Source organism: Oncorhynchus mykiss, chromosome 12 (genome assembly GCF_057628025.1).
Source record: "Oncorhynchus mykiss isolate SJ-2025 chromosome 12, ASM5762802v1, whole genome shotgun sequence".
NCBI lineage: Eukaryota > Metazoa > Chordata > Actinopteri > Salmoniformes > Salmonidae > Oncorhynchus > Oncorhynchus mykiss.
The window spans coordinates 4,473,239-4,499,698 of record NC_143033.1 but is presented as its reverse complement, the minus strand read 5'-3'; the positions used below and the strand labels follow the sequence as shown (position 1 = coordinate 4,499,698).

The 26,460-nt window shown below is 43.2% G+C and overlaps 1 protein-coding gene across 4 annotated transcripts in view; it reads right to left on the bottom strand.

The window, feature by feature from the left end:
- Nucleotides 1–26,460, bottom strand: part of tek (TEK tyrosine kinase, endothelial) — an 85,524-nt gene that overhangs the window by 41,602 nt on the left and 17,462 nt on the right. For 3 of the 4 annotated variants that reach the window (XM_036936759.2, XM_090191562.1, XM_090191563.1), the window contains exons 2-16: nt 19,140–19,280; nt 18,727–18,906; nt 17,906–18,016; nt 14,555–14,707; nt 13,863–13,994; nt 11,094–11,231; nt 10,419–10,544; nt 9,770–9,915; nt 8,934–9,078; nt 8,488–8,646; nt 4,464–4,598; nt 3,116–3,228; nt 2,695–2,875; nt 2,260–2,357; nt 1,877–2,114 (exon numbers count right to left, since the gene is read on the bottom strand). In XM_036936759.2, the coding sequence (XP_036792654.1) occupies nt 1,877–2,114; nt 2,260–2,357; nt 2,695–2,875; nt 3,116–3,228; nt 4,464–4,598; nt 8,488–8,646; nt 8,934–9,078; nt 9,770–9,915; nt 10,419–10,544; nt 11,094–11,231; nt 13,863–13,994; nt 14,555–14,707; nt 17,906–18,016; nt 18,727–18,906; nt 19,140–19,280 (2,196 nt within the window). Of the gene's footprint in view, nt 1–1,876; nt 2,115–2,259; nt 2,358–2,694; nt 2,876–3,115; nt 3,229–4,463; nt 4,599–8,487; nt 8,647–8,933; nt 9,079–9,769; nt 9,916–9,993; nt 10,032–10,418; nt 10,545–11,093; nt 11,232–13,862; nt 13,995–14,554; nt 14,708–17,905; nt 18,017–18,726; nt 18,907–19,139; nt 19,281–26,460 lie in introns of those variants that run through there. The other variant, XM_090191564.1, reaches the window with a different exon arrangement.

Below are 26,460 nucleotides of genomic sequence, written 5' to 3'. Positions count from 1 at the left end.
CCCTCCTATGTTGAACATAATAAACGGCTCTCTATCCCCCGGATGTGTACCAAACTCCCTGAAAGTGGCAGTAATAAAGCCTCTCTTGAAAAAGCCAAACCTTGACCCAGAAAATATTTAAAAAACTATCGGTCTATATCGAATCTCCCATTCCTCTCAAAATTGTTAGAAAAAGCTGTTGCTCAGCAACTCACTGCCTCTCTGTAGACAAACAATGTATATGAAACGCTTCAGTCTGGTTTTAGACCCCATCATAGCACTGAGACTGCACTCGTGAAGGTGGTAAATTACCTTTTAATGGTGTCAGACCGAGGCTCTGCATCTGTCCTCGTGCTCTTAGACCTTAGTGCTGCTTTTTATATCATCCATCATCACATTCTTTTGGAGAGATTGGAAACCCAAATTGGTCTTCACGGACAAGTTCTGGCCTGGTTTAGATCTTATCTGTCGGAAAGATATCAGTTTGTCTCTGTAGATGGTTTGTCCTTTGACAAATCAACTGTAAATTTCGGTGTTCCTCAAGGCTCTGTTTTAGGACCTCTATTGTTTTCACTATATATTTTACCTCTTGGTGATGTCATTCAGAAACATAATGTTAACTTTCACTGCTATGCGGACAACACACAGCTGTACATTTCAATGAAACGTGGTGAAAATTGCCCTCCCTGGAAGCCTGTGTTTCAGAGATAAGGAAGTGGATGGCGGCAAATGTTTTACTTTTAAACTCAGACAAAACAGAGATGCTTGTTCTAGGTCCCAAGAAACAAAGGGACCTTCTGTTGGATCTGACAACTAATCTTAATGGTTGTACAGTCGTCTCAAATAAAACTGTGAAGGACCTCGGCGTTACTCTGGACGCTGATCTCTCTTTTGAAGAACATATCAAGACCATTTCAAGGACAGCTTTTTTCCATCTACGTAACAGCAAAAATCCTGAACTTTCTGTCCAAAAATGATGCAGGAAAATGAATCCATGCTTTTGTCACTTCTAGGGTAGACTACTGCAATGCTCTACTTTCCAGCAAACAGCTGGAGGCAAGGCTTTCTCCCATAGAGCTCAATTTTTATGGAATGGTCTGCCTATCCATGTGAGTGACGCAGACTCGGTCTCGAGAGCAACGAGAGTGAGTCTGCAACGAACCGCCCTAGCTGCATCTGCCTGGCCGGTTTCCCTCTCTCCACTGGGATTCTCTGCCTCTAACCCTATTACAGGGGCTGAGTCACTGGCTTACTGTGGCTCTTCCATGCCATCCCTAGGAGGGGTGTGTCACTTGAGTGGGTTGAGTCACTGACGTGGTCTTCCTGTCTGGGTTGGCGCCCTCCCTTGGGTTGTGCCGTGGCGGAGATCTTTGTGGGTTATACTCGGCCTTGTCTCAGGATGGTATGTTGGTGGTTGAAGATATCCCTCTAGTGGCGTGGGAGCTGTGCTTTGGAAAAGTGGGTGGGGTTATATCCTGCCTGTTTGGCCCTGTCCGGGGTTATCGTCAGAAGGGGCCACAGTGTCTCAGCCTCCAGTATTTATGCTGTAATAGTGTGTGTCGGGGGGCTAGGGTCAGTCTGTTAGATCTCTCTCTCTCTCTCTCTCTCTCTCTCTCTCTCTCTCTCTGTCTCTCTCTCTGTCTCTCTCTCTGTCTCTCTCTCTCTCTCTCTCTCTGTCTCTCTCTCTCTCTCTCTCTCTCTCTCAATATATTTTATTGATTGGGTAACTAACTTAATAGTGTGGGTAACTGACTTACAGGATATTTCCGGTGATGTTTTGTGGGTAACTAACTTACAGGTGTGATGTATTGTGGGTAACTAACTTACAGGATATTTCCTGTGATGTTTTGTGGGTAAATAACTTACTGGTGTGATGTATTGTGGGGAAATAACTTACGAGAGCTCTCCTGTAGCGTCATGGTCTGGAGGGGGATATGAGGTTTCCCTAGACTTTCTCCCATGTTGTTCTTGGACCAGATCTCCACCAGGTACGGAGTGTCAGGTTTCAGACCACGCAGCTGGAACTGCATCTGATTGGCTACCTGACCCGGTAGCCCCTCCCCCTGCAGAGGAATGTTGATCTCTGCCAGCTGGCTGTAGTCGGCCAGGGTGTTGTCTTGGAAACGCAGCATCACCTAAGAAGCACATTGGAAAGAAGGCCGCAGGTTTGTTTTTGTGCTAATTCGTTGTGAATTGTTCAGAAAGTATTCAATGTCCTCTCTGGTTGGAGCTGCTTTATATGTATTTTAAATCAATTCAAATAATCAATCAATGAATGACCTTGGAGATGGAGTAACCCTCGGCCAGAGACCAGGTAATGATGGCTGAGGTGTCTGTTACGTTGCAGCTCCTGATGGCGGACGGAGCCGGGGGCAACACTGACAGAACAGACAGGATAGGACAGGTGTTAGAGTAGGTCACTTTGAGGGAAGTTGAAGAAATTAAAGCTGTTCTAGCTGTGTATATACAGTAGGATTTTTGTTAAATGTAGAAGACATCTATAGCCCCATAGTAGCCCTGTAGCAATCTCGAGACACAGAGACAAAACAATACATTGCTATTTTTTTTTATAAAAACAAGCAAACCAAATCACTGTAGTCAATAAGATCAGAATCTCTGGTGTTCATTTTTATTTTTCATTTGGCAGATCATCGTCCATCGGTCCTAAGTTGTTAAACCAGATCAAGTGTTGTTGTTTTTTTTTAAAGTCATTACCATTGCTGAGTGTCCATGCAGAGACAGGCTGGCTGTGTTGTCCCACTGACGCCGTCATTATCCTCACCCTGCACTCATACTTGTGTCTGGGCTTCAAGTCTGGCAACTTGAGGCCAGTGGAGTTGGATGGGAGCTGGTAGGTCTTAATGGTCCCGGGGTCCGAGCTCTGAACACACTCCACCTGGTGACAGAATAATATGATGGAGTCATACGACCTGGTGAAGTGGTGCTGACATGGGTCTTACAACAGAGAAAATAATGCACACTAAATGTACATACTGTAACAGATGCTTTTAACCAGAAAGCAACGTACAGTGAGTGTATACATCTTAGTGTATGTATCACAGGTGGGAATTAAACCCTTAACCCTGGCATTGCTAACACTACACTCTTACCAACTGAGCCACACAGGGACACTAACCTGGTAGGTCCAGTCTTCCGTAGCCGACCCAGGCCCCATCACACGGTCCCAGGACAGGCCCAGGGAGGTCTGGGATTCAGGGACCAGCCTCACCCCCGAGGGGAGCGGGAGGTCTGGAGGAGGGGAAAGGAAGGAAGGGGTCGTTGAGGTAATTTAACCCTGATACATGGCTGTCTAACGGTCATAGGAGTTTACAACCATGTCTGAAGGTTAGAGGTCATTGGGAGACTGGGATCCCCGCCATAGGTCAGTTGATTTAGTAGTGAAATTCCTTGGGCAACCAGTCTAAAATCTCATTGTTTATGGGGTTAGTTATGTAACTCAGAGGCTAGCGATAAATCAGGTTTCTATAAGGCCTCCATGTCTCATCTGTTAGGTCAAGATCAGAGGAACATTCCTTGTGTCCATAGAGAAACATCTTGATGTAGTAGCTCAATGCTTACACTATATATACAAAAGTATGTGGACACCTTCAAATGACTGATTCAGCTATTTCAGCCACACCTGTGCTGACAGGTATGAAATCGAGCACACAGCCATGCAATCTCCACAGACAAATATTGCCGGCCTGACTGAAGAGCTCAGTGACTTCCAACGTATCGCCGTCCCAGGATGCCACTTTTCCAACAAGTCAGTTCGTCAAAATTTCTGCCCTGCTAGAGCTTCCCCGGTTAACTTTAAGTGCTGTTATTGTGAAGTGTAAACGTCTAGGAGCAACAACGGCTCCGCCGGTGAAGTGGTAGACCACACAGGAACGGGACCGCCGAGTGCTGAAACGTGTTTAACACGCAGCGAAAATGGTCTGTGTCCTCAGTCGCAACCCCCTCACTACCGAGTTCCAAACTGCCTCTGGAAGCAACGTCAGCACAATAACTGTTCATCTGGGAGCATAGTGAAATGGGTTTTCATGGCCGAGCAGCCGCACACAAGCATATGATCACCATGCGCAATGCCAAGCCTCGGGTGGAGTGTGGTGTAAAGCTCGCCGCCATTAGAATCTGGAGCAGTGGAAACGCGTTCTCTGGAGTGATGTATCACGCGCTTCACCATTTGGCAGTCCGACGGACGAATCTGGGTTTGGCGGGTGCCAGAAGAACGCTACTTGCCCAAATGCACAGTGTAAAGTTTGGTGGAGCAGGAATAATGGTCTGGGGCTGTTTTTCATGGTTCGGCCATTCTAATTGTATGGATTGTATGGTTCTATGGTTCTTTCAAAGCCATTCTAATTATATGGATCGTATGGTTCTATGGTTCTTTCAAAGCCATTCTAATTCTATGGATCCTATGGTTCTATGGTTCTTTCAAAGCCATTCTAATTCTATGGATCGTATGGTCCTATGGTTCTCACCAAGCATCTGTGTGGAGAAGCTGGCCTCTGGACCGGGAAACCCCGCCCCTCCGGCGCCATGGCGACTCAGCTGGATGAAGGTGGTGTAGTGGGTCATTGGAGACAGGTTCTCTAGCTTCACTACTGGACCAACCACTGAGAGGGAGGGAGAAAGAGAGGGGGGATAGATAGAAAAAGAGAGGGAGGGGGAGAGAGAGAAAGAGAGGGAGAGAGATGGGGGTGAGAAAGAGAGGGAGGGTAGAGAGAGAGATATATAGAGGGAGGGAGAGAGAGGGGGGAGAGAGAGAAATAGAGGGGGGGGGGAGAAAGAGAGAGAGGGGAGAGAGAGAAATAGAGGGAGGGAGTGAGAGAGAGAGGAGTGAGAGAGAAATAGAGGGATGAATGAGAGAGAGGGGAGTGCGAAATAGAGGGAGGAAGAGAGAGAGTGGGGAAGAGAGGGAGGAAGAGAGAGAGGGGAAGGAGAGTGATAGAGGGATGGATGAGAGAGGGGAGTGAGAAATAGAGGGAGGAAGAGAGAGAGGGAGGGAGAGAGAGAGAGTGGGAAAGAGAGGGGAGAGAGAGAGGGGAGAGAGAGTGATAGAGGGATGAATGAGAGAGAGGGGAGTGAGAAATAGAGGGAGGAAGAGAGAGAGTGGGGAAGAGAGAGAGAAATAGAGGGAGGAAGAGAGAGAGGGGAAGGAGAGTGATAGAGGGATGGATGAGAGAGGGGAGTGAGAAATAGAGGGAGGAAGAGAGAGAGTGGGGAAGAGAGAGAGAAATAGAGGGAGGAAGAGAGAGAGGGAGGGAGAGAGAGAGAGTGGGAAAGAGAGAGAGGGACAGGGAGAGAAAATCATCACTTACATCCCTCAATGACTCCATATGATGCTGTTGCCAATAGTTTCTACATACAAAGAAAACATATGTGGAAGGGGACATTCTGGAAACAATGAATAGTAGTTTCCAAATCACAACAGATGATATCCTATCAACAGATGATATCATTATAATTGTTCAGTACAGTCATGAAGACAAGTGGGATTCATTTCAGGAAACGTTTACTGAAGCTCACAGGAACGTGATAGCTCTGTCGCACTTCATGGATAACATTTAGCAAATCATTATCCTTCCTTTGAGACCAGGGACTATCAGACTAAAAGAGCTGCTCTAGGATCCCACCCCCACCACCCCTCATAGCCTGGTTCCTCTCTAGGTTTCTTTCTAGGTTCTGGCAGAGCAGTTGGAGGCCACGGAAGGAGAGTTGTATGGCATTGAAGCTCGTCTGGAGGTTAGTTAACACAGTGTCCAAAGAAGGGCCAGAAGTATACAGAATGGTGGATCAGAGAATCACCAGCCGCAAGAGCGACATCATTGAGTGGTCTGGACAACAGGCCCTCCGATTTGACACACTGAACTCTATCAGAGAAGTAGTTGGTGAACCAGGTGAGGCAATCATTTGAGAAACCAAGGCTGTCGAGTCTGCCGATAAGAATGTGGTGATTGAGAGAGTCGAAGGCCTTGGCCAGGTCAAAATGGTCGGTGATCTGTTTGTTAACTTGGCTTTCGAAGACCTTAGAAAGGCCGGGTAGGATAGATATAGGTCTGTAACAGTTTGGGTCTAGAGTGTCTCCCCCTTTGAAGAGGGGGATGACCGCGTCAGCTTTCCAAACTTTTGGGATTTCAGAAGATACAAAAGAGAAGTTGAACGGCTGGTAATAGGGGTTGCAACAATTGCGGTGATCATTTTAGAAAGAGAGGGTCCAGATTGTCTAGCCCGGCTGATTTGTAGGGGTCCAGATTTTGCGGCTCTTTCAGAACATCAGCTATCTGGATTTGGGAGAAGGAGAAATGGGGAGGCTCGGACAAGTTGCTGTGGGGGGTGCAGTGCTGTTGACCGGGGTAGGGGTAGCCAGGTGGAAAGCATGGCCAGCCGTAGATAAATGCTTATTGAAATTCGTGATTATAGTAGATTTATCAGCGGTGACAGTGTTTCCTAGCCTCAGTGCAGTGGGCAGCTGGGAGGAGGTGCTCTTATTCTCCATGGACTTTACATTGTCCCAAAACTTTTTGGAGTTCGTGCTACAGGATGAAAATTTCTGTTTGAAAAAGCTAGCCTTTGCTTTCCTAACTGCCAGTATATATTGGTTCCTAACTTCCCTGAACAGTTGCATATCACGGGGGCTGTTCGATGCTATTGCAGTACGCCACAGGATGTTTTTGTGCTGGTCAAGGGCAGTCAGGTCTGGAGTGAACCACAGGCTATATCTGTTCCTGGTTCTACATTTTTTGAATGCAGCATGCTTATTTAAGATGGTGAGGAAAGCACTTTTAAAGAATAAGCAGGCATCCTCTACTGACGGAGTGAGGTCAATATCCTTCCAGGAAACCCGGGCCAGGTTGATTAGAAAGGCCTGCTCACTGAAGTGTTTTGGGGAGCGTTTGACAGTGATGAGGGGTGGTCATTTGCTCGCTGACCCATTACGGATGCAGGCAATGAGGCAGTGATCACTGAGATCCTGGTTGAAGACAGCAGAGGTGAATTGAGAGGGCAAGTTGGTCAGGGTGATATCTATGAGGGTGCCGTGGTGTTAAGCATATCCCAGTTTAGGTCACTTAACAGTACAAACTCTGAAGATAAATGGGGTGTAATTAGTTCACACATGGTGTCCAGGGCGAAGCTGGGGGCTGAGGGGGGTCTGTGACAAGCGGCAACAGTGAGAGACTTATTTCTGGAAAGGTAGATTTTTAAAAGTAGAATCTCGAATTGTTTGGGCTCAGACCTGGATAGTATGACAGAACTCAGACCTGGATAGTATGACAGAACTCTGCAGGCTCTCTCTGCAGTAGATTGCAACTCCGCCCTCTTTGGCAGTTCCATCTTGGCGGAAAATGTTATAGTCGGGGATGGACATTTCAGAATTTTTGGTGGCCTTCCTAAGCCAGGATTCAGACACGGCAAGGACATCAGAGTGGGCGGAGTGTACTAAAGCAGTGAATAAAGCAAACTTAGGGAGGAGGCTTCTGATGTTAACATGCATGAAACCAAGGCTTTTACGGTTACAGAAGTCAACAAATGAGAGCACCTGGGGAATAGGAGTGGAAATGGGGCCTACAGGGCCTGAATTAACCTCTACATCACCAGAGGAAGAGAGGAGGAGTAAGATAAGGGTACGGCTAAAGGCTACAAGAACTGGTCGTCTAATGCGTTGGGGACAAAATAAAAGGAGCCGATTTCTGGGCGTGGTAGAACAGATTCAAGGTATCACATGAATGCACATTAGACATGGCACAATTTATAGAATTGCAAGAAAATGAGCTTTAAACCTGCAAAGAATCTCTCCACCAACAAGAGTGGTATGAACAATTGTCATAAACAGTGCTTGTGCCCATACAAATACACACGCAGGGGGGGGTCACAGGATGTTCCCCAATGCTGGAGTAAAACTGTTTGGGAACTCCCGGTGTACAGTACAGGTAAGGGTTCATGTCTGTGGTAGACAGTACAGGTAAGAGTTCATGTCTGTGGTAGACAGTACAGGTAAGGGTTCATGTCTGTGGTAGACAGTACAGGTAAGAGTTCATGTCTGTGGTAGACAGTACAGGTAAGAGTTCATGTCTGTGGTAGACAGTACAGGTAAGAGTTCATGTCTGTGGTAGACAGTACAGGTAAGAGTTCATGTCTGTGGTAGACAGTACAGGTAAGGGTTCATGTCTGTGGTAGACAGTACAGGTAAGAGTTCATGTCTGTGGTAGACAGTACAGGTAAGAGTTCATGTCTGTGGTAGACAGTACAGGTAAGAGTTCATGTCTGTGGTAGACAGTACAGGTAAGGGTTCATGTCTGTGGTAGACAGTACAGGTAAGAGTTCATGTCTGTGGTAGACAGTACAGGTAAGGGTTCATGTCTGTGGTAGACAGTACAGGTAAGAGTTCATGTCTGTGGTAGACAGTACAGGTAAGAGTTCATGTCTGTGGTAGACAGTACAGGTAAGAGTTCATGTCTGTGGTAGACAGTACAGGTAAGAGTTCATGTCTGTGGTGTACACTACCTTCAACGGTCTTCCATACAGAGGTATTGACCTGCTTGTAGATGACCTTGACAGAGGTCACCGGTCCGTCTCCTGTGTACGGCTCCTTGTTGACCAGCACAACCAGGTGATACGGACCACTACTGTTCAACATGGGAGGATACTGGGGCATCGGAGGGACTGAGAGAAAGAGAGGAAGAGAGAAGAGAAGTGTTCAAATCCACATTCACGAAATGGAAGACATTTTCAAGAAAAAGACGACGAAGGAGGAGACGAAGACGAAGGAGATGAAGTGGAAGGAGGAGACGAAGAAGGCAAAGACGAAGGAGATGAAGAGGAAGGAGGAGACGAAGAGGAAGGATGAGATGAAGGACGAGTCGAAGGAGGAGACAAAGACGAAGACGGAGGAGGAGACGAAGATGGAGGAGACGAAGGAGGAGGCGAAGACGAAGCAGGTTTTCTCCTACCTTTGACGTTGACCATGAACTCTCTCTCTGCCTGCCCAGCTGTAGTTTTCACCTGACAGATCCAATAACCAGTATCTCTCTCAGTGATCTTATCCACCCTGAACTTAGACGTGGTCTGGTCATTCACCATGTCAGTGTCAAATGCCTAGGGAAAACATCAATCCAACCATACAAATATAATCACATATTAGTGCTGTGAATTAAGCATTTGATAAGAAGAAATGGCTAATGGGGTGATTGCTAATCGTGGTGATTGCTAGTCATTGCTAATGCTAATTATTTTTTAATTATCAAATAAAGAAGCACATACTTAATAGCCAATTTGATAATTTCTCTGCTACTTACATAGCTTGGTCCCAAATCCATTTGTGCTGTCTTGACATCGGTGTGTCTATGACCAGGAGTTGACAAGACAGCACAAACAGATGTGGGACCAGGCTAACATAACGTATAAGACAGCACAAACAGACGTGGGACCAGGCTAACATAACGTATAAGACAGCACAAACAGACGTGGGACCAGGCTAACATAACGTATAAGACAGCACAAACAGATGTGGGACCAGGCTAACATAACGTATAAGACAGCACAAACAGATGTGGGACCAGGATAACATAACGTATAAGACAGCACAAACAGACGTGGGACCAGGCTAACATAACGTATAAGACAGCACAAACAGATGTGGGACCAGGCTAACATAACGTATAAGACAGCACAAACAGATGTGGGACCAGGCTAACATAACGTATAAGACAGCACAAACAGATGTGGGACCAGGCTAACATAACGTATAAGACAGCACAAACAGATGTGGGACCAGGCTAACACTTACATATATTCTGGTTTTGCCTGGTTTGAGTAGGATGATCTCACTGTGTAGAGGAGCTGGTTGACCCGTGGCGCTACAGTTGACAATGTACTGAACCCCAGCATTCACCTCTGTATCCATGGGGTTACTGACTACGACAGGTGGCCTGTCTAAAAGGAAACATCATCAACATCATCAACAACAACAACAACAACAACAACAACAATGTACTGAACCCCAGCATTCACCTCTGTATCCATGGGGTTACTGACTACGACAGGTGGCCTGTCTAAAAGGAAACATCGTCATCAACAACAACAACAACAACAACAACAACAACAACAATATACTGAACCCCAGCATTCACCTCTGTATCCATGGGGTTACTGACTACGACAGGTGGCCTGTCTAAAAGGAAACATCAACATCAACAACAACAACAACAACAACAACAATATACTGAACCCCAGCATTCACCTCTGTATCCATGGGGTTACTGACTACGACAGGTGGCCTGTCTAAAAGGAAACATCAACATCAACAACAACAACAACAACAACAACAACAACAATATACTGAATTCTTCAATTCAGGGTGAACCGTAACAACATCCACATAGCTTTAAATATAATAGTGGAGAGTTTATGGAGCTGAAGTCAGTAAGTTTTTTAACCTTCTTTCTCGCAGCGAGCACCGTGTCGTCCCACACACACGCAGCCACGGAACCGGTCGCAGTGCCCCTTGTCTCCACATTCACACGTCAGCCGGCAGTCAGCTCCATAGAACCCCGGAGGACAAGCTGGAGACACAGGTACAAACCCAGAAATACATGACAGTACTATCTATGAATAGCAAACCACTGTACTTTAGCAATAAGAAAGGTGATCGATTATTATAACCCCAGCCAGATAGGATACCATACTTTATGTTAGCCTGGTCCCAGATCTGATTGTGCTAACTTCTACGTTATGTTAGCCTGGTCCCAGATCTGATTGTGCCAACTTATACGTTATGTTAGCCTGGTCCCAGATCTGATTGTGCCAACTTCTACTTTATGTTAGCCTGGTCCCAGATCTCTTACCGTCATTGATGATAATGACAACCATAGGAACATAATGAGAATGATAGCATAAACTGATCTGGGACCACCAGATCACAACTTCATTGTCCATTTTTTATAAACATATCGATGTACAGTATATCAGTGTAAAACAATAACCTGCCCAGGGACTGCCGATTGAAAAATTAGCCGGCTGGCTACAACCGTCACTTATACTGAAAAGTTGATTCATGTAAAAAATAAAATAAACTCAAAACTCTCAAACTCAAACATGTCCTCTCCCCTCACCTTCACTACAGTTAAATCCTCTCCAGCCAGTAGCACAGGAGCAGCCGTATGGGTCTCTCTGACAGAACACCATGGATCTGCAGTAACCATCTCTACACCACTCTTTACACGTCCTCCCAAACTTACCCTCGCCACACACTGGAAAATAAATGACACTTTGATTAGGGTTAGGGTTCATTTGGACATGTGCAGAAATATAGATCAACTATAACGTCAGTCAATATGTTAACAAATACTTAAAAAGAGATCATCCTAAATATATGGACCGTGCATCATCATTAAGGCACTAAAAAAAAACATCACTAAATACTTATATGACTGTAGATCTATTTAGTGATTTATAGAGGGTCGTTTGCTTGGCTTGGCAGATCTTGGTTACTACCTACTGCCCTGACCACACCACACACTGTAAAACAAAACGGCATTCCAGCATTCTAAAGTCCAGACCAACATTCCATGGAGATTTGGAAACATTCCAAAGAGCGAGATAAGAGACCAAAGCACTAAATCACATGGCTCATAATCAGCCAGGATACATTTAGTAGACGATAAACCACATTCCCTTCGGGACAATAACGTTTTCCATCAAAATGAATGCCTGTAATGGGGGCGGCAGGGTGGCAGGTAGCCTAGTGGTTAGAGTGTAGAGGTGGCAGGTAGCCTAGTGGTTAGAGTGTGGAGGTGGCAGGGTAGCCTAGTGGTTAGAGTGTAGAGGTGGCAGGGTAGCCTAGTGGTTAGAGTGTAGAGGTGGCAGGGTAGCCTAGTGGTTAGAGTGTAGAGGTGGCAGGGTAGCCTAGTGGTTAGAGTGTAGAGGCGGCAGGTAGCCTAGTGGTTAGAGTGTAGAGGTGGCAGGTAGCCTAGTGGTTAGAGTGTGGAGGTGGCAGGTAGCCTAGTGGTTAGAGTGTAGAGTGGTTAGAGCGTTGTGCCAGTAACCAAAAGGTTACTAGATTGAATCCCTGAGCTGACAAGGTAAAAATCTGTCCTTCTGCCCCTGAACAAGGCAGTTAACCCACTGTTCCCCGGGAGGCCGTCATTGTAAATAAGAATTTGTTCTTAACTGACTTGCCAAGCTAAAATAAAGGTTAAATAAAAATAAATAAATACAAATAATAAATAAATAACAGGTATGAGAAAAATAGGACATACATTTAACCCCCATAACCCCAACAATCACACACGTGATTCAGACCCCTTGATTTTTCCCACATTTTGTTTGGTTACAGCCTTATTCTAAAATGTATTAAATTGTTTTGTTTTTCTCTCCCATCAATCTACACACAATACCCCATAATTAAAAAGCAAAAACAGGTTTTTATACATTTTTAGCAAATTTATTTTAAACAAATTTAAAAAATGGAAATATCAGATTTCCATAAGTATTCAGACCCTTTACTCAGTACTTTGTTGAAGCACGTTTGGCAGTGATTACAGCCTCCAGTCTTCTTGGGTATGACGCTACAAGCTTGCCACACCTGTATTTGGGGAGTTTCTCCCATTCTTCTCTGCAGATCCTCTCAAGCTCTCTCAAGTTGGATTGTGGAGCATCGCTGCACAGATATTTTCAGGGCTCTCAAAATCATATCAAATTATTTTGGTCACATACACATATTTAGCAGATGTTATTGCAGGTGTAGCTAAATGCTATAAAAGAAAATGTAAGAAAAAACAGACACCAAAAAAAATACTACAAATTTGCTGGAGCTAGAAGCAGAGCATGTCTGTTGGCCCCATCTTTAGAACCTCCAGAGATGTTAGATCGGGTTCAAGTCCAGGTTCTGGCTGGGCCACTCAAGGACATTCAGAAACTTGTCCTGAAGCCACTCCTGCCTTGTCTTGGCTGTGTGCTTAGGGTCATTGTCCTGTTGGAAGGTGAACCTTCGCCCCAGTCTGAGGTCCTGAGCGCTCTGGAGCAGGTTTTCATCAAGGATCAGTCTGTACTTTGCTCTGTTCATCTTTCCCTCGATCCTGACTAGTCTCCCTGTCTCTGCTACTGAAAAACATCCCCACAGCATGATGCTGCCACCACCATGCTTCACCATAGAGATGGTACCAGGTTTCCTCCAGACGTGACGCTTGGCATTCCAGCCAAAGAGTTCAATCTTGGTTTCATCAGACCAGAGAATCTTGTTTCTCATGGTCTGAGAGTCTTTAGGTGCCTTTTGGCAAACTCCAAGCGCGCTGTTGTGTGCCTTTTACTGAGGATCAACAACCAACTTGACAGAGCTTGAAACATTTAAATAGTAATAATAATAATGGGCAAATATTGTACTATTCAGGTGTGCAAAGCTCTTAGAAACTTACCCAGAAAGACTCACAGCTGTAATCACTCTTAGAGATTTACCCAGAAAGACTCTCACAGCTGTAATCACTCTTAGAGATTTACCCAGAAAGACTCTCACAGCTGTAATCACTCTTAGAGATTTACCCAGAAAGACTCTCACAGCTGTAATCACTCTTAGAGATTTACCCAGAAAGACTCACACAGCTGTAATCGCTGCCAAATGTGTTTCTAGCATGTATTGTCTCAGGGGGGTGAATACTTATCTAATCAAGATATATATAGTGTTTTATTATTCATTTATTATTTTAGAAATGGTAGAATTTTTCTTCCACTTTGACATTACAGAGTATTTTGTTTGGATCGTTGACCAAAAATTACAATTTAAATGCAATTTAATCCCACTTTGTAACACAGAACTCTCCGGTACAGTTACATGTATAGCTAGTACAGATACAGGGATACCCTAATAGAGGAAGGGCTGTTTTTACCAGTTTCACAGGTGTGTCCCTTGAAACCGGGTGGACAGATACACTCTCCTGTCTCGTCATGACAGACCCCTCCGTTGGAGCACCGAGGACAGGTATGTTCACAGCTCGGACCCCACAGGCCAGGCTTACATTCTAGGATTCAATCATAAAACACTCGTTAGGAAGCAATTCTCTAGGCTAAAGGGGAAAATGTTTTGGTCTGCAATGGATACATTTTACTTGGGTTGAGTCAATTCTAAATGGTCAATTGAATTTCCAATGTAGTTATCAGATGAAGTTTTCTCAAAGAACTGACACATCAAAAACAGATTGTTTTGGTAGAATAAGCAACATTGGGTAGTACTACAGTAGTACTGGGTAGAAGTAGAACTTACAGTATAATTGGGTAGTTTGGGGTAGTAATACAGTAGTATTGGGTAGTAATGGGTAGTAAGTACTACAATAGTATTGTGTAGAAGTAGAATTTATAGTAGTATTGGGTAGTACTGCAGTAGTATTGAGTAGAAGTAGAACTTACAGTATAATTGGGTCGTTTGGGGTAGTAATACAGTGGTATTGGGTAGTAATGGGTAGTAAGTACTACAATAGTATTGTGTAGAAGTAGAATTTATAGTAGTATTGGGTAGTACTGCAGTAGTATTGGGTAGAAGTAGAACTTACAGTAGTATTGGGTAGTATTGTGCAGTACTAACTTCTGACAATGAGCCTGGTGATGGCTGATGTGGACTTGGCTCCAGCGATGGACCTGGCTGTGTAGAGACCTGCGTCTGAGGACTTCACTCCGAGGACGGGGTAAACCAGGATGTCTGGGATCTCATTCTTAGGCACTGAGTGGATGAAGGAGCCTGGAAGAGACCGTACGTTTTACTGAGGAGGAGTCCGGTGATCCGTATTAACATGAGGAGTTGAATATTGTTGACCCGTAGGTTGTATGTGAATATTGTTGACCCGTAGGTTGTATGAGAATATTGTTGACCCCGTAGGCTGTATGAGAATATTGTTGACCCGTAGGTTGTATGTGAATATTGTTGACCCGTACGCTGTATGTGAATATTGTTGACCCGTAGGTTGTATGTGAATATTGTTGACCCGTAGGTTGTATGTGAATATTGTTGACCCGTAGGTTGTATGTGAATATTGTTGACCCGTAGGTTGTATGTGAATATTGTTGACCCGTAGGCTGTATGTGAATATTGTTGACCCGTAGGCTGTATATGAATATTGTTGACCCGTAGGCTGTATGTGAATATTGTTGACCCCGTAGGCTGTATGTGAATATTGTTGACCCCTTGGGTTGTATGTGAATATTGTTGACCCGTAGGCTGTATGTGAATATTGTTGACCCGTAGGTTGTATGTGAATATTGTTGACCCGTAGGTTGTATGTGAATATTGTTGACCCGTAGGCCGTATGTGAATATTGTTGACCCGTAGGTTGTATGTGAATATTGTTGACCCGTAGGTTGTATGTGAATATTGTTGACCCGTAGGCCGTATGTGGATATTGTTGACCCTGTAGGCTGTATGTGAATATTGTTGACCCCGTAGGCTGTATGTGAATGTTGTTGACCCGTAGGCTGTATGTGAATATTGTTGACCCGTAGGCTGTATGTGAATGTTGTTGACCCTTAGGCTGTATGTGAATATTGTTGACCCGTAGGCTGTATGTGAATGTTGTTGACCCGTAGGCTGTATGTGAATATTGTTGACCCGTAGGTTGTATGTGAATATTGTTGACCCGTAGGCTGTATGTGAATGTTGTTGACCCGTAGGCTGTATGTGAATATTGTTGACCCGTGGGCTGTATGTGAATATTGTTGACCCGTAGGTTGTATGTGAATATTGTTGACCCGTAGGCTGTATGTGAATGTTGTTGACCCGTAGGCTGTATGTGAATATTGTTGACCCGTAGGTTTTATATTAATATTGTTGAGCCGTAGGCTGTATGTGAATATTGTTGACCCATAGGCTGTATATGAATATTGTTGACCCGTAGGCTGTATGTGCATATTGTTGACCCGTAGGTTGTATATGAATATTGTTGACCCGTAGGTTGTATATGAATATTGTTGACCCCGTAGGCTGTATGTGAATGTTGTTGACCCGTAGGTTGTATGAGAATATTGTTGACCCGTAGGTTGTATGTGAATATTGTTGACCCGTAGGCTGTATGTGAATGTTGTTGACCCGTAGGTTGTATGTGCATATTGTTGACCCCGTAGGCTGTATGTGAATATTGTTGACCCCGTAGGCTGTATGTGAATGTTGTTGACCCGTAGGCTGTATGTGAATATTGTTGACCCGTAGGCTGTATGTGAATGTTGTTGACCCGTAGGCTGTATGTGAATATTGTTGACCCGTAGGCTGTATGTGAATGTTGTTGACCCGTAGGCTGTATGTGAATATTGTTGACCCGTAGGTTGTATGTGAATATTGTTGACCCGTAGGTTATATATGAATATTGTTGACCCGTAGGTTGTATGTGCATATTGTTGACCCCGTAGGCTGTATGTGAATATTGTTGACCCCGTAGGCTGTATGTGAATGTTGTTGACCCCGTAGGCTGTATGTGAATGTTGTTGACCCCGTAGGCTGTATGTGAATATTGTTGACCCGTAGGTTGTATGTGAATATTGTTGACCCGTAGGTTGTATGTGAATATTGTTACCTAGGTAACCTGTTACCTAGGCTTACCAACGTTAGCATGATTGTACAAAGCCCAGCAGCCAGCCTCTGTCGCTAGCTAACACCAGTCAGCTGAATGCTATAAAATAAAGGTAGGTAGGCAATAAATGTGTGTTTATTTTCATGAGTTAGGTAGCTAGCTAACTAGTCAGCTAACATAAAGTTATACCAGTCAGATGAGAGCTAAGGTTGGTTAGGTAGCTAACCAACAAACAAAGAAAGCTAGCTAGCTATATCGGGGCGGCAGAGTAGCCTAGTGGTTAGAGCGTTGCTGATCTGTAATCGGAGCACAAATAGTCAAGCAAACATCATCGGCTGCTATGATGGCCAGTTAACATTAACTAGCTAGCTGGGTAACGTTAGCCGACGTAAAACTATAACTTTAGCTATCGTGTATGGCCAGTTCATGCACTACAATACATCATACTTTCTTACGCAAAACATAACTAGTTAACATTAGTTACGTTAAATTTAAAACCACCAAACTTTGGGAAACTGACACGGTGCTCAAGTTCATTTGCATTGCACAGACCAGGCTGTGGTAAGGAAAAACACTGCAGTTAGCTGCGCTACATTTTTCAACTAAGAACAACCATGACCACAACACAAACCATAGCCAAGAAATCAAATTGCTTTGTTAAGAAATAGTAAGCTAGTTATGAATTGCATATACAGTGCATTCGGAAAGCATTCAGACCCGTAGATTTTTTTTCCACATTTTATTACGTTACAGCCTTATTCTAAAATTGATTAAATACTTTTTTTTCTTCTCCTGAGGTTCTTGTAAGTATAAAAGCAAAGCTTTCTTTCATTTAATTTTTTTAAAAGCACGAAAAGGTTTTGTAACGGTATAATATCTTTCTGTGGTGTATGAAGAAACCAATACTTTACCCTGTATACGGTACAAATTACATTACTGTGGAAGCACCTTCTGTTTGAGAAGGTTTTGAATCCTAAGCAACCTGCCTACACATAGTTTGAAGTACAATACCAACATAGCTACAGTAGCAGATCAAAGCTGTGTGATGGAAAAACCTTGGTGGAGTAGGCATTGTGGTGCTCATGTGAACTTCTTTATTTTTTAGGTGTAACAGATGTGAAACGGCTAGCTTAGTTAGCGGTGGTGCGCGCTAAATAGCGTTTCAATCGGTGACGTCACTTGCTCTGCAAGGGCCGGGGCTTTTGTGGAGCGATGGGTAATGATGCTTCGTGGGTGACTGTTGTTGATGTGTGGACGGTCTAAAGTTATACTGTTACATAGGCTTCAATGCCTATTCTCACTTAAAACGTATTGTTAGGTTTAAGGTTAGGGACAAACAATCAAATAGAACTAGTTAGGCTACATACTGAAAGGTTTACCATTCTTATAGATGACTGCGTCCTCTGCAAACACTTTCCTGCGTGTGAAAGAGATGTTGACATCTTCTCCTATGCTGACTGTGATGGTCAGGGACTCTGGCAGGAATGCAGCTAGGGGAAAATATAAACACAATGGTAGAATACGAATTAGACAGCAGAAACCAGGAAACACAGCAGAAACCAGGAAACACAGCAGAAACCAGGAAACACAGCAGAAACCAGGAAACACAGCAGAAACCAGGAAACACAGCAGAAACCAGGAAACACAGCAGAAACCAGGAAACACAGCAGAAACCAGGAAACACAGCAGTCTGGAAGAGTTCTCCAATAATGCTTAGTTTTCTACTAGATTTAAGTAATTGTTGTGTATCTCTTGTCACGTAGTCCACAAATATTAAATAAACAACGAACAGAAATAATGTTATTGTAACTCCCTAATTGAGAACAATCAAAGCCAAACAGACAGAAAGGGGGGGGGGGGGGGGATTAATGGTGGCACAGTTTTGCTGTGACTTCGCCGTGTGACTTAGGGTCCAGAAAGGAAGGCATCAGGCAAACAAACAGTCTGACAGGAAGAAGATGCCCACGTAGCAGAAATCAACCCCGCTGTCTGTCTGTAGGCTTGACATTGTTTTGCGTTTCATTAGGGAGTCGGAATAACAGTTTATCATGCCAAAATGGAATGCGGCAGAAAACGTGTCAATGGTGAACTTGTTTAATTTGGAGCCACCAAAAAAAACTCAAAACACAACAGATTTTTTTTTTGCCCATAGAAAATACAGAACTGTACAGTCTAGAACACAATATCAATGCGTTAGTACCTTCATTCAGCATCTTGTAAGTATATATCTGATTTTTGTCACTCTTTCTGGCCCTGCAGTAGAATTCTCCAAAGATATCACTGCGAGTTTTCCATTCGATCTTGGAGGCATGGTGGTAGGCTGTATCAGGGCTGACAGGCAGGCTCTGGGGGTGGGTCAGGGGGAAGTCACGGCCCATACCTACCGGAAATGTACATGTTCAAAATGTGTTGGAAATACAATAACTACACCATAACACATTTTAATGTAACAAGAAAGTGTATGGTAAAAAACAAAAACAACAACAACAACAACAACAAAGTCTACAAATGTCAACTGTAATTGGAAACATGTGATTTGACATGCCAACGGAACATGTTAGAATTTGCAAACGGAAATGTGTTCATCTTGTGTGAAAGTCCCATCCCCATTACCCAGGGTACTGCTGGAGCTGGATGTAACAATGTCCTGCCGGGAGGTCCAGTCACTACTGACACAATGGAGGGAGGAGTCTGATGATGTCACCATGGGGTCAGGGTTCACCAAGGTCAGGTCCGCTATGTCTAGGGCATCACCTGGGACAGACAGACAGAGACACACAATTTACAAAAGGAGATAAGTATCAGAGATAATAGACACAAGACAAAGTGAAAAAAAGTGGTTGGGCTATGACATCATTAGTAAACAAAGATGTACAGTTTCCCATCATTGACCTCTACATGATATTGGGGACATTAGTATCAGTAACACATTGACCTCTCCATGATATTGGGGACATTAGTATCAGTAACACATTGACCTCTACATGATATTGGGGACATTAGTATCAGTAACACATTGACCTCTCCATGATATTGGGGACATTAGAATCAGTAACACATTGACCTCTACATGATATTGGGGACATTAGTATCAGTGTGACACATTGACCTCTACATGACATTGGGGACATTAGTATCAGTAACACATTGACCTCTACATGATATTGGGGACATTAGTATCAGTGTGACACATTGACCTCTACATGACATTGGGGACATTAGTATCAGTAACACATTGACCTCTCCATGATATTGGGGACATTAGAATCAGTAACACATTGACCTTTACATGATATTGGGGACATTGGAATCAGTGACACATTGACCTCTACATGATATTGGGGACATTAGTATCAGTGTGACACATTGACCTCTACATGACATTGGGGACATTAGTATCAGTAACACATTGACCTCTCCATGATATTGGGGACATTAGTATCAGTAACACATTGACCTCTACATGATATTGGGGACATTAGAATCAGTAACACATTGACCTCTACATGATATTGGGGACATTAGAATCAGTAACACATTGATCTCTACATGATATTGGGGACATTAGTATCAGTGTGACACATTGACCTCTACATGACATTGGGGACATTAGTATCAGTAACACATTGACCTCTCCATGATATTGGGTACATTAGAATCAGTAACACATTGACCTCTACATGATATTGGGGACATTAGTATCAGTAACACATTGACCTTTCCATGATATTGGGGACATTGGTATCAGTGACACATTGTATCACCAGTGGTGTTGATGCTGGTGTGTAAGAATCATGTGATGTATACAAACACTGTGTCTGATTAAATTTTTAGATACTACTGCACTGTTGGAGCTAGGAACACAAGCATTTAGTTAGATACTACTGCACTGTTGGAGCTAGGAACACAAGCATTTAGTTAGATACTACTGCACTGTTGGAGCTAGGAACACAAGCATTTAGTTAGATATTACTGCACTGTTGGAACTAGGAACACAAGCATTTAGTTAGATATTACTGCACTGTTGGAGCTAGAAACACAAGCATTTAGTTAGATACTACTGCACTGTTGGAGCTAGGAACACAAGCATTTAGTTAGATACTGCTGCACTGTTGGAGCTAGAAACACAAGCATTTAGCTAGATTTACTGCACTGTTGGAGCTAGGAACACAAGCATTTGTTTAGATATTACTGCACTGTTGGAGCTAGAAACACAAGCATTTAGTTAGATATTACTGTACTGTTGGAGCTGGGAACACAAGCATTTAGTTAGATATTACTGTAGGAGCTAGAAACACAAGCATTTAGTTAGATATTACTGTTGGAGCTAGAAACACAAGCATTTAGTTAGATATTACTGATGGAGCTAGGAACACAAGCATTTAGTTAGATATTACTGATGGAGCTAGGAACACAAGCATTTAGTTAGATATTACTGTTGGAGCTAGGAACACAAGCATTTAGTTAGATATTACTGTTGGAGCTAGAAACACAAGCATTTAGTTAGATATTACTGTTGGAGCTAGGAACACAAGCATTTAGTTAGATATTACTGTTGGAGCTAGAAACACAAGCATTTAGTTAGATATTACTGTTGGAGCTAGAAACACAAGCATTTAGTTAGATACTACTGCACTGTTGGAGCTAGGAACACAAGCATTTAGTTAGATACTACTGCACTGTTGGAGCTAGAAACACAAGCATTTAGTTAGATACTACTGCACTGTTGGAGCTAGAAACACAAGCATTTAGTTAGATACTACTGCACTGTTGGAGCTAGAAACACAAGCATTTAGTTACATACTACTGCACTGTTGGAGCTAGAAACACAAGCATTTAGTTAGATACTACTGCACTGTTGGAGCTAGAAACACAAGCATTTAGTTAGATACTACTGCACTGTTGGAGCTAGAAACACAAGCATTTAGCTAGATATTACTGTTGAAGCTAGGAACACAAGCATTGAGTTAGATATTACTGCACTGTTGGAGCTAGAAACACAAGCATTTAGTTAGATATTACTGCACTGTTGGAGCTAGGAACACAAGCATTTAGCTAGATATTACTGCAGAGTTGGAGCTAGGAACACAAGCATTTAGCTAGATATTACTGCACTGTTGGAGCTGGGAACACAAGCATTTAGCTAGATATTACTGTACTGTTGGAGCTAGGAATACAAGCATTTAGTTAGACATTACTGTACTGTTGGAGCTAGAAACACAAGCATTTAGTTAGATATTACTGTACTGTTGGAGCTAGGAATACAAGCATTTAGTTAGACATTACTGTACTGTTGGAGCTAGAAACACAAGCATTTAGTTAGATATTACTGTACTGTTGGAGCTAGGAACACAAACATTTAGCTAGATATTACTGCACTGTTGGAGCTAGAAACACAAGCATTTAGTTAGATACTACTGCACTGTTGGAGCTAGGAACACAATCATTTAGTTAGATATTACTGTACTGTTGGAGCTAGAAACACAAGCATTTAGTTAGATATTACTGTACTGTTGGAGCTAGGAACACAAACATTTAGTTAGACATTACTGTACTGTTGGAGCTAGAAACACAAGCATTTAGTTAGATATTACTGTACTGTTGGAGCTAGGAACACAAACATTTAGCTAGATATTACTGTTGGAGCTAGGAACACAAGCATTTAGCTAGATACTACTGCACTGTTGGAGCTAGGAACACAAGCATTTAGCTAGATATTACTGTACTGTTGGAGCTAGGAACACAAGCATTTAGCTAGATACTACTGCACTGTTGGAGCTAGGAACACAAGCATTTAGTTAGACATTACTGTACTGTTGGAGCTAGGAACACAAACATTTAGCTAGATATTACTGTACTGTTGGAGCTAGGAACACAAGCATTTAGCTAGATACTACTGCACTGTTGGAGCTAGGAACACAAGCATTTAGTTAGACATTACTGCACTGTTGGAGCTAGGAACACAAGCATTTAGTTAGACATTACTGTACTGTTGGAGCTAGGAACACAAGCATTTAGTTAGACATTACTGTACTGTTGGAGCTAGGAACACAAGCATTTAGCTACACCCGCAAAAACATCTGCTAAACATATGTATGTGACCAATACAATTTGATTTGATTTACTCTCTATACCGATACACTTTATGTACACTTAGACAGAACATACAGATCTGAGACCAGGCTTTGTACTTTCTGGTATCATTCAAGACAGATCATACAGATCTGAGACCAGGTTTTGTACTTTCTGGTATCATTCAAGACAGAACATACAGATCTGAGACCAGGTTTTGTATTTTCTGGTATCATTCAAGACAGAACATACAGATCTGGGAATGTTGTAACATAATAATTTAACTTTCCATTTATAGTATTTTAATTTAGTTTAATAACACATCTTCAAGTATAACGAATTGGAACACAAAAGCACTCAGTCCACATGGTTGGGGATAAAAAACATAGCCAAACGAAGACATAGAAGGCACAGTATATGGGTCTGTGTGAATGTGTTGTGATGGAAAGTGTGTTGTGTTGTAAAAGTGTGGCGTTTAAGTGAGTGAGAAAGGAAATGGTTTCAGATCCCAGAACCGGTGTGTGTCTGTTGAGCGAAAGAGCTTTTCAATGTTGTTCCAGATGAGGGATATACATTTTATAATGATTTATACATCTACATTCTCCTATCGTGACGGAACGGTCCCCAACCCTATACCCTAGACACCCCCCTGAGAGACCCATACACTAAAGAGGAAGTCCATATCTGTTTTATGGTTTTATGGCCCTTCTGTAATGTAAGTTGCCTGTATGCAGACAAAACAGAAAGAGGAATGTGGTCAGAGACGTACAGAGACCTACTAGAGCAGCACAGCGCCGTCAAGACTGAGCCTGCCTGACAGGGTTGATCCAACAAAGCCAGACCCCCCTGATACGAGCATTTCCAGGGAGTTTTCCCTAGCCACTGTGCTCCTACACCTGCATTTCTTGCTGTTTGGGGGTTTTAGGCTGGGGGGTTTCTGTACAGCACTTTGAGATATCAGCTGATGTAAGAAGGGCTTTATAAAATACATTTGATTGAAATTTGATTGATAGGAGAGCATAATATACAAGGTATCATATGCAAATATAGTGGGGATTCCGGTGGGGTGCCCCCCACCCAGGTAGTGGCAGCGCTGTTAACACTGGCTGCAGTAACCCATGAGGAGGGGGCACACCTGGACAATCAGAGAGGGGGACAAATTATTGTGACCTTGGTGACACTAAATAATCAAAAGGTCTGACTGTGTAACGGATGTGAAACAGCTAGCTCAGTTAGCGGTGGTGCGCGCCAAATAGTTTTTTAATAGCTACAGTTGAAGTCGGAAGTTTACATACACCTAGCCAAATACATTCTAACTCAGTCTTTCACAATTCCTGACATTTAATCTGAGTAAAAATTACCTGTTTGACTTTGTTGTCCTTAAGCCATTTTGCCACAACTTTGGAAGTATGTTTGGGGTTATTGTCCATTTGGAAGACCCATTTGCAACCAAGATTTAACTTCCTTACTGATGTCTTGAGATGTTACTTCAATATATCCACATAATTTTCCTCCCACATGATGCCATCTATTTTGTGAAGTGCACCAGTCCCTCCTGCAGCAAAGCACCCCCACAACATGATGCTGCCACCTCTTGATGTCAGCCATCCTCTTCAGTGCCATCTTATTTATGTGTATGTATCCATGTATGTACGACATAACATATTAACGTTTGGTGTGGTCACATAAGACAGAACGTTACTTAAGACTAAAATGAAAGGAGGGTGGATGGACGTATAACGTGAACGTCTAGCAACCCGAAGGTTGCGTGTTCGAATCTTATCACAGGAAACGTGTTACTTTGCAACTACTTAGCATGTTAGCTAACCCTTCCTCTGACCTTAACCCTAGCTCCAGAGGTGGCACCACAGGTTCAAAAGTGGTGTGGAAAAATGAAAGTGTCTCTTTTTCTCATGACCTGGTCAGGTAAAGCTCTGGTTCGCACGGTACTGTATGACAGGGTCCAATGGTAATGTGTCTTCCTCACTGGTCCAACCCGGGCCAGTTGGCCAAAAATCTCCTGGGTGAAAATATTTTCAACTGGTCCGGACATGGTGTAGTTTTGAAATGCATATGGGATCATGCAGGGCTTATAGATTGGCATGCTTTCTCTCTATATTCAGATATTAAAAGGCTACATTTGGTTGTTATGATATGTGTTATAAGCTGTGTAATATAATTTAGCAATGTGAGTCATTACTCCATTCTTTAGAATTGCATTGTATTAATCGCGTTCATTTTTATTTTTTTCAAAATAAGACACTGCCCCTTTAAGACAACTGCGTTCCATAAGAGAGATCGTCATGGCTACAGTAGGCTAACTAAAGTGTATTTTTGTAGCTTTCTTTTTGCACACTATCAACAGTAGCCAGCATATTGCTAATCACTTTCCCCTAAAATAAACATGCCCAAATTAATAGATTGATGGGCAATTAGCTTTGCTCAGAACAGCTAGCGTGTGTTGTACGAATGTAGCAATCAACTTCTGTATTGCTCGAGTGCTCGAAAGTTGTGACTCGTGGGAGCGTAGTGGTGCTTGAATGAACAACCACTCACATTGCTCAAATACAAATAGCGTGACTTTTCTGGGTCTTCAATGGTAGACTGCAACAGAGCATGTAAAAGTTGACCTGGAAAACAAATTAGCGGCCCCACACCAGATTGAACAGTACTGGGGGAAATGTCGTCTCGCCTTTCTGGCAGCTCAGCACCTAGCGAACATTAGCGTAAGCTACCTAGACACCTAGCTAACCTTAGCCACAACTAATTGGAATTCCCAACATATCATACATACTGCAAATTCATAACATATTGTAAGAATTGCATGATGGACATGCACAAATTAATACATACCATACCAAACATAACATATCACACTCATGTGAGTGTCTCAGATTTCCGTATACTATTTTACGTCTACCCCTGAGTCCAGGTTGGATGTAGCGACCCTGACAGGTTATCAGCCCGATCACATCCATCATCATTAGTTGTAGTACAATCAGGTAATACATGCAGTCTGTGGTGGTTCCCTTCCTTCCCCCTGTGTTTAACCCTAATGTATGGAATCAATGGAATGTTAATGTATCAGAGTTAATTTCATGGAGACCATGGGGACACCATACCCATCTGAACGCAATTGACTTGTTGCCAGTTTTCCGTCCGGCAGCCATTGGTACTAAGAGAACCAATTTATTTTTGTCTCACATATAAAGATGGAAGCATCTGATATTAATCTGCATTGTTCAAAACAAAATGCCAATGCAGTGTCATAGCTCTGACATGACCATGACCAGAACCATTCCTCTAGCTGTAAATCAGCAACAGCTCTACTCTCCTTTCAAGTGACTAGTGGGGGATATCCATCCACCTAAAGTACACTGACCAGTTGGTCAGGCAGGAATGATGGGTCAGTGTTTCAAAGCTGTTCTGGCTTTGCCTGTTATCTGTCTCTGAGCTAGCTGTGATTTACAACTGGTGGAGGATGAGAGAGCACAGCACAGAGAACGAGAGAGAGAGAGAGAGAGAGAAATACAGAGACAGACAGAGAGCGAGAGAGAGAGAGAGAAATCCATGATGTACACAATAAGTGTGCAGTTAAAATTGGCAAAAACACACTGGGCTGGGGGATGAGACAGGGATGCATCTTGAGCCCCACACATCAACATACATGGGGCCTCCCGAGTGACGCAGCAGTCTAAGGCACTGGAGTGCTTGAGGCGTCACTACCGACCCAGGTTCAATCCCAGGCTGTGTCACAGCCAGCCATGACCGAGAGCACAACTGGACCAGCATCGCCCGGATTAGAAGACGGTTTGGCTGGGTGGGCTTTACTTGGCTCATTGCTCTCTAGCAACTCCTTGTG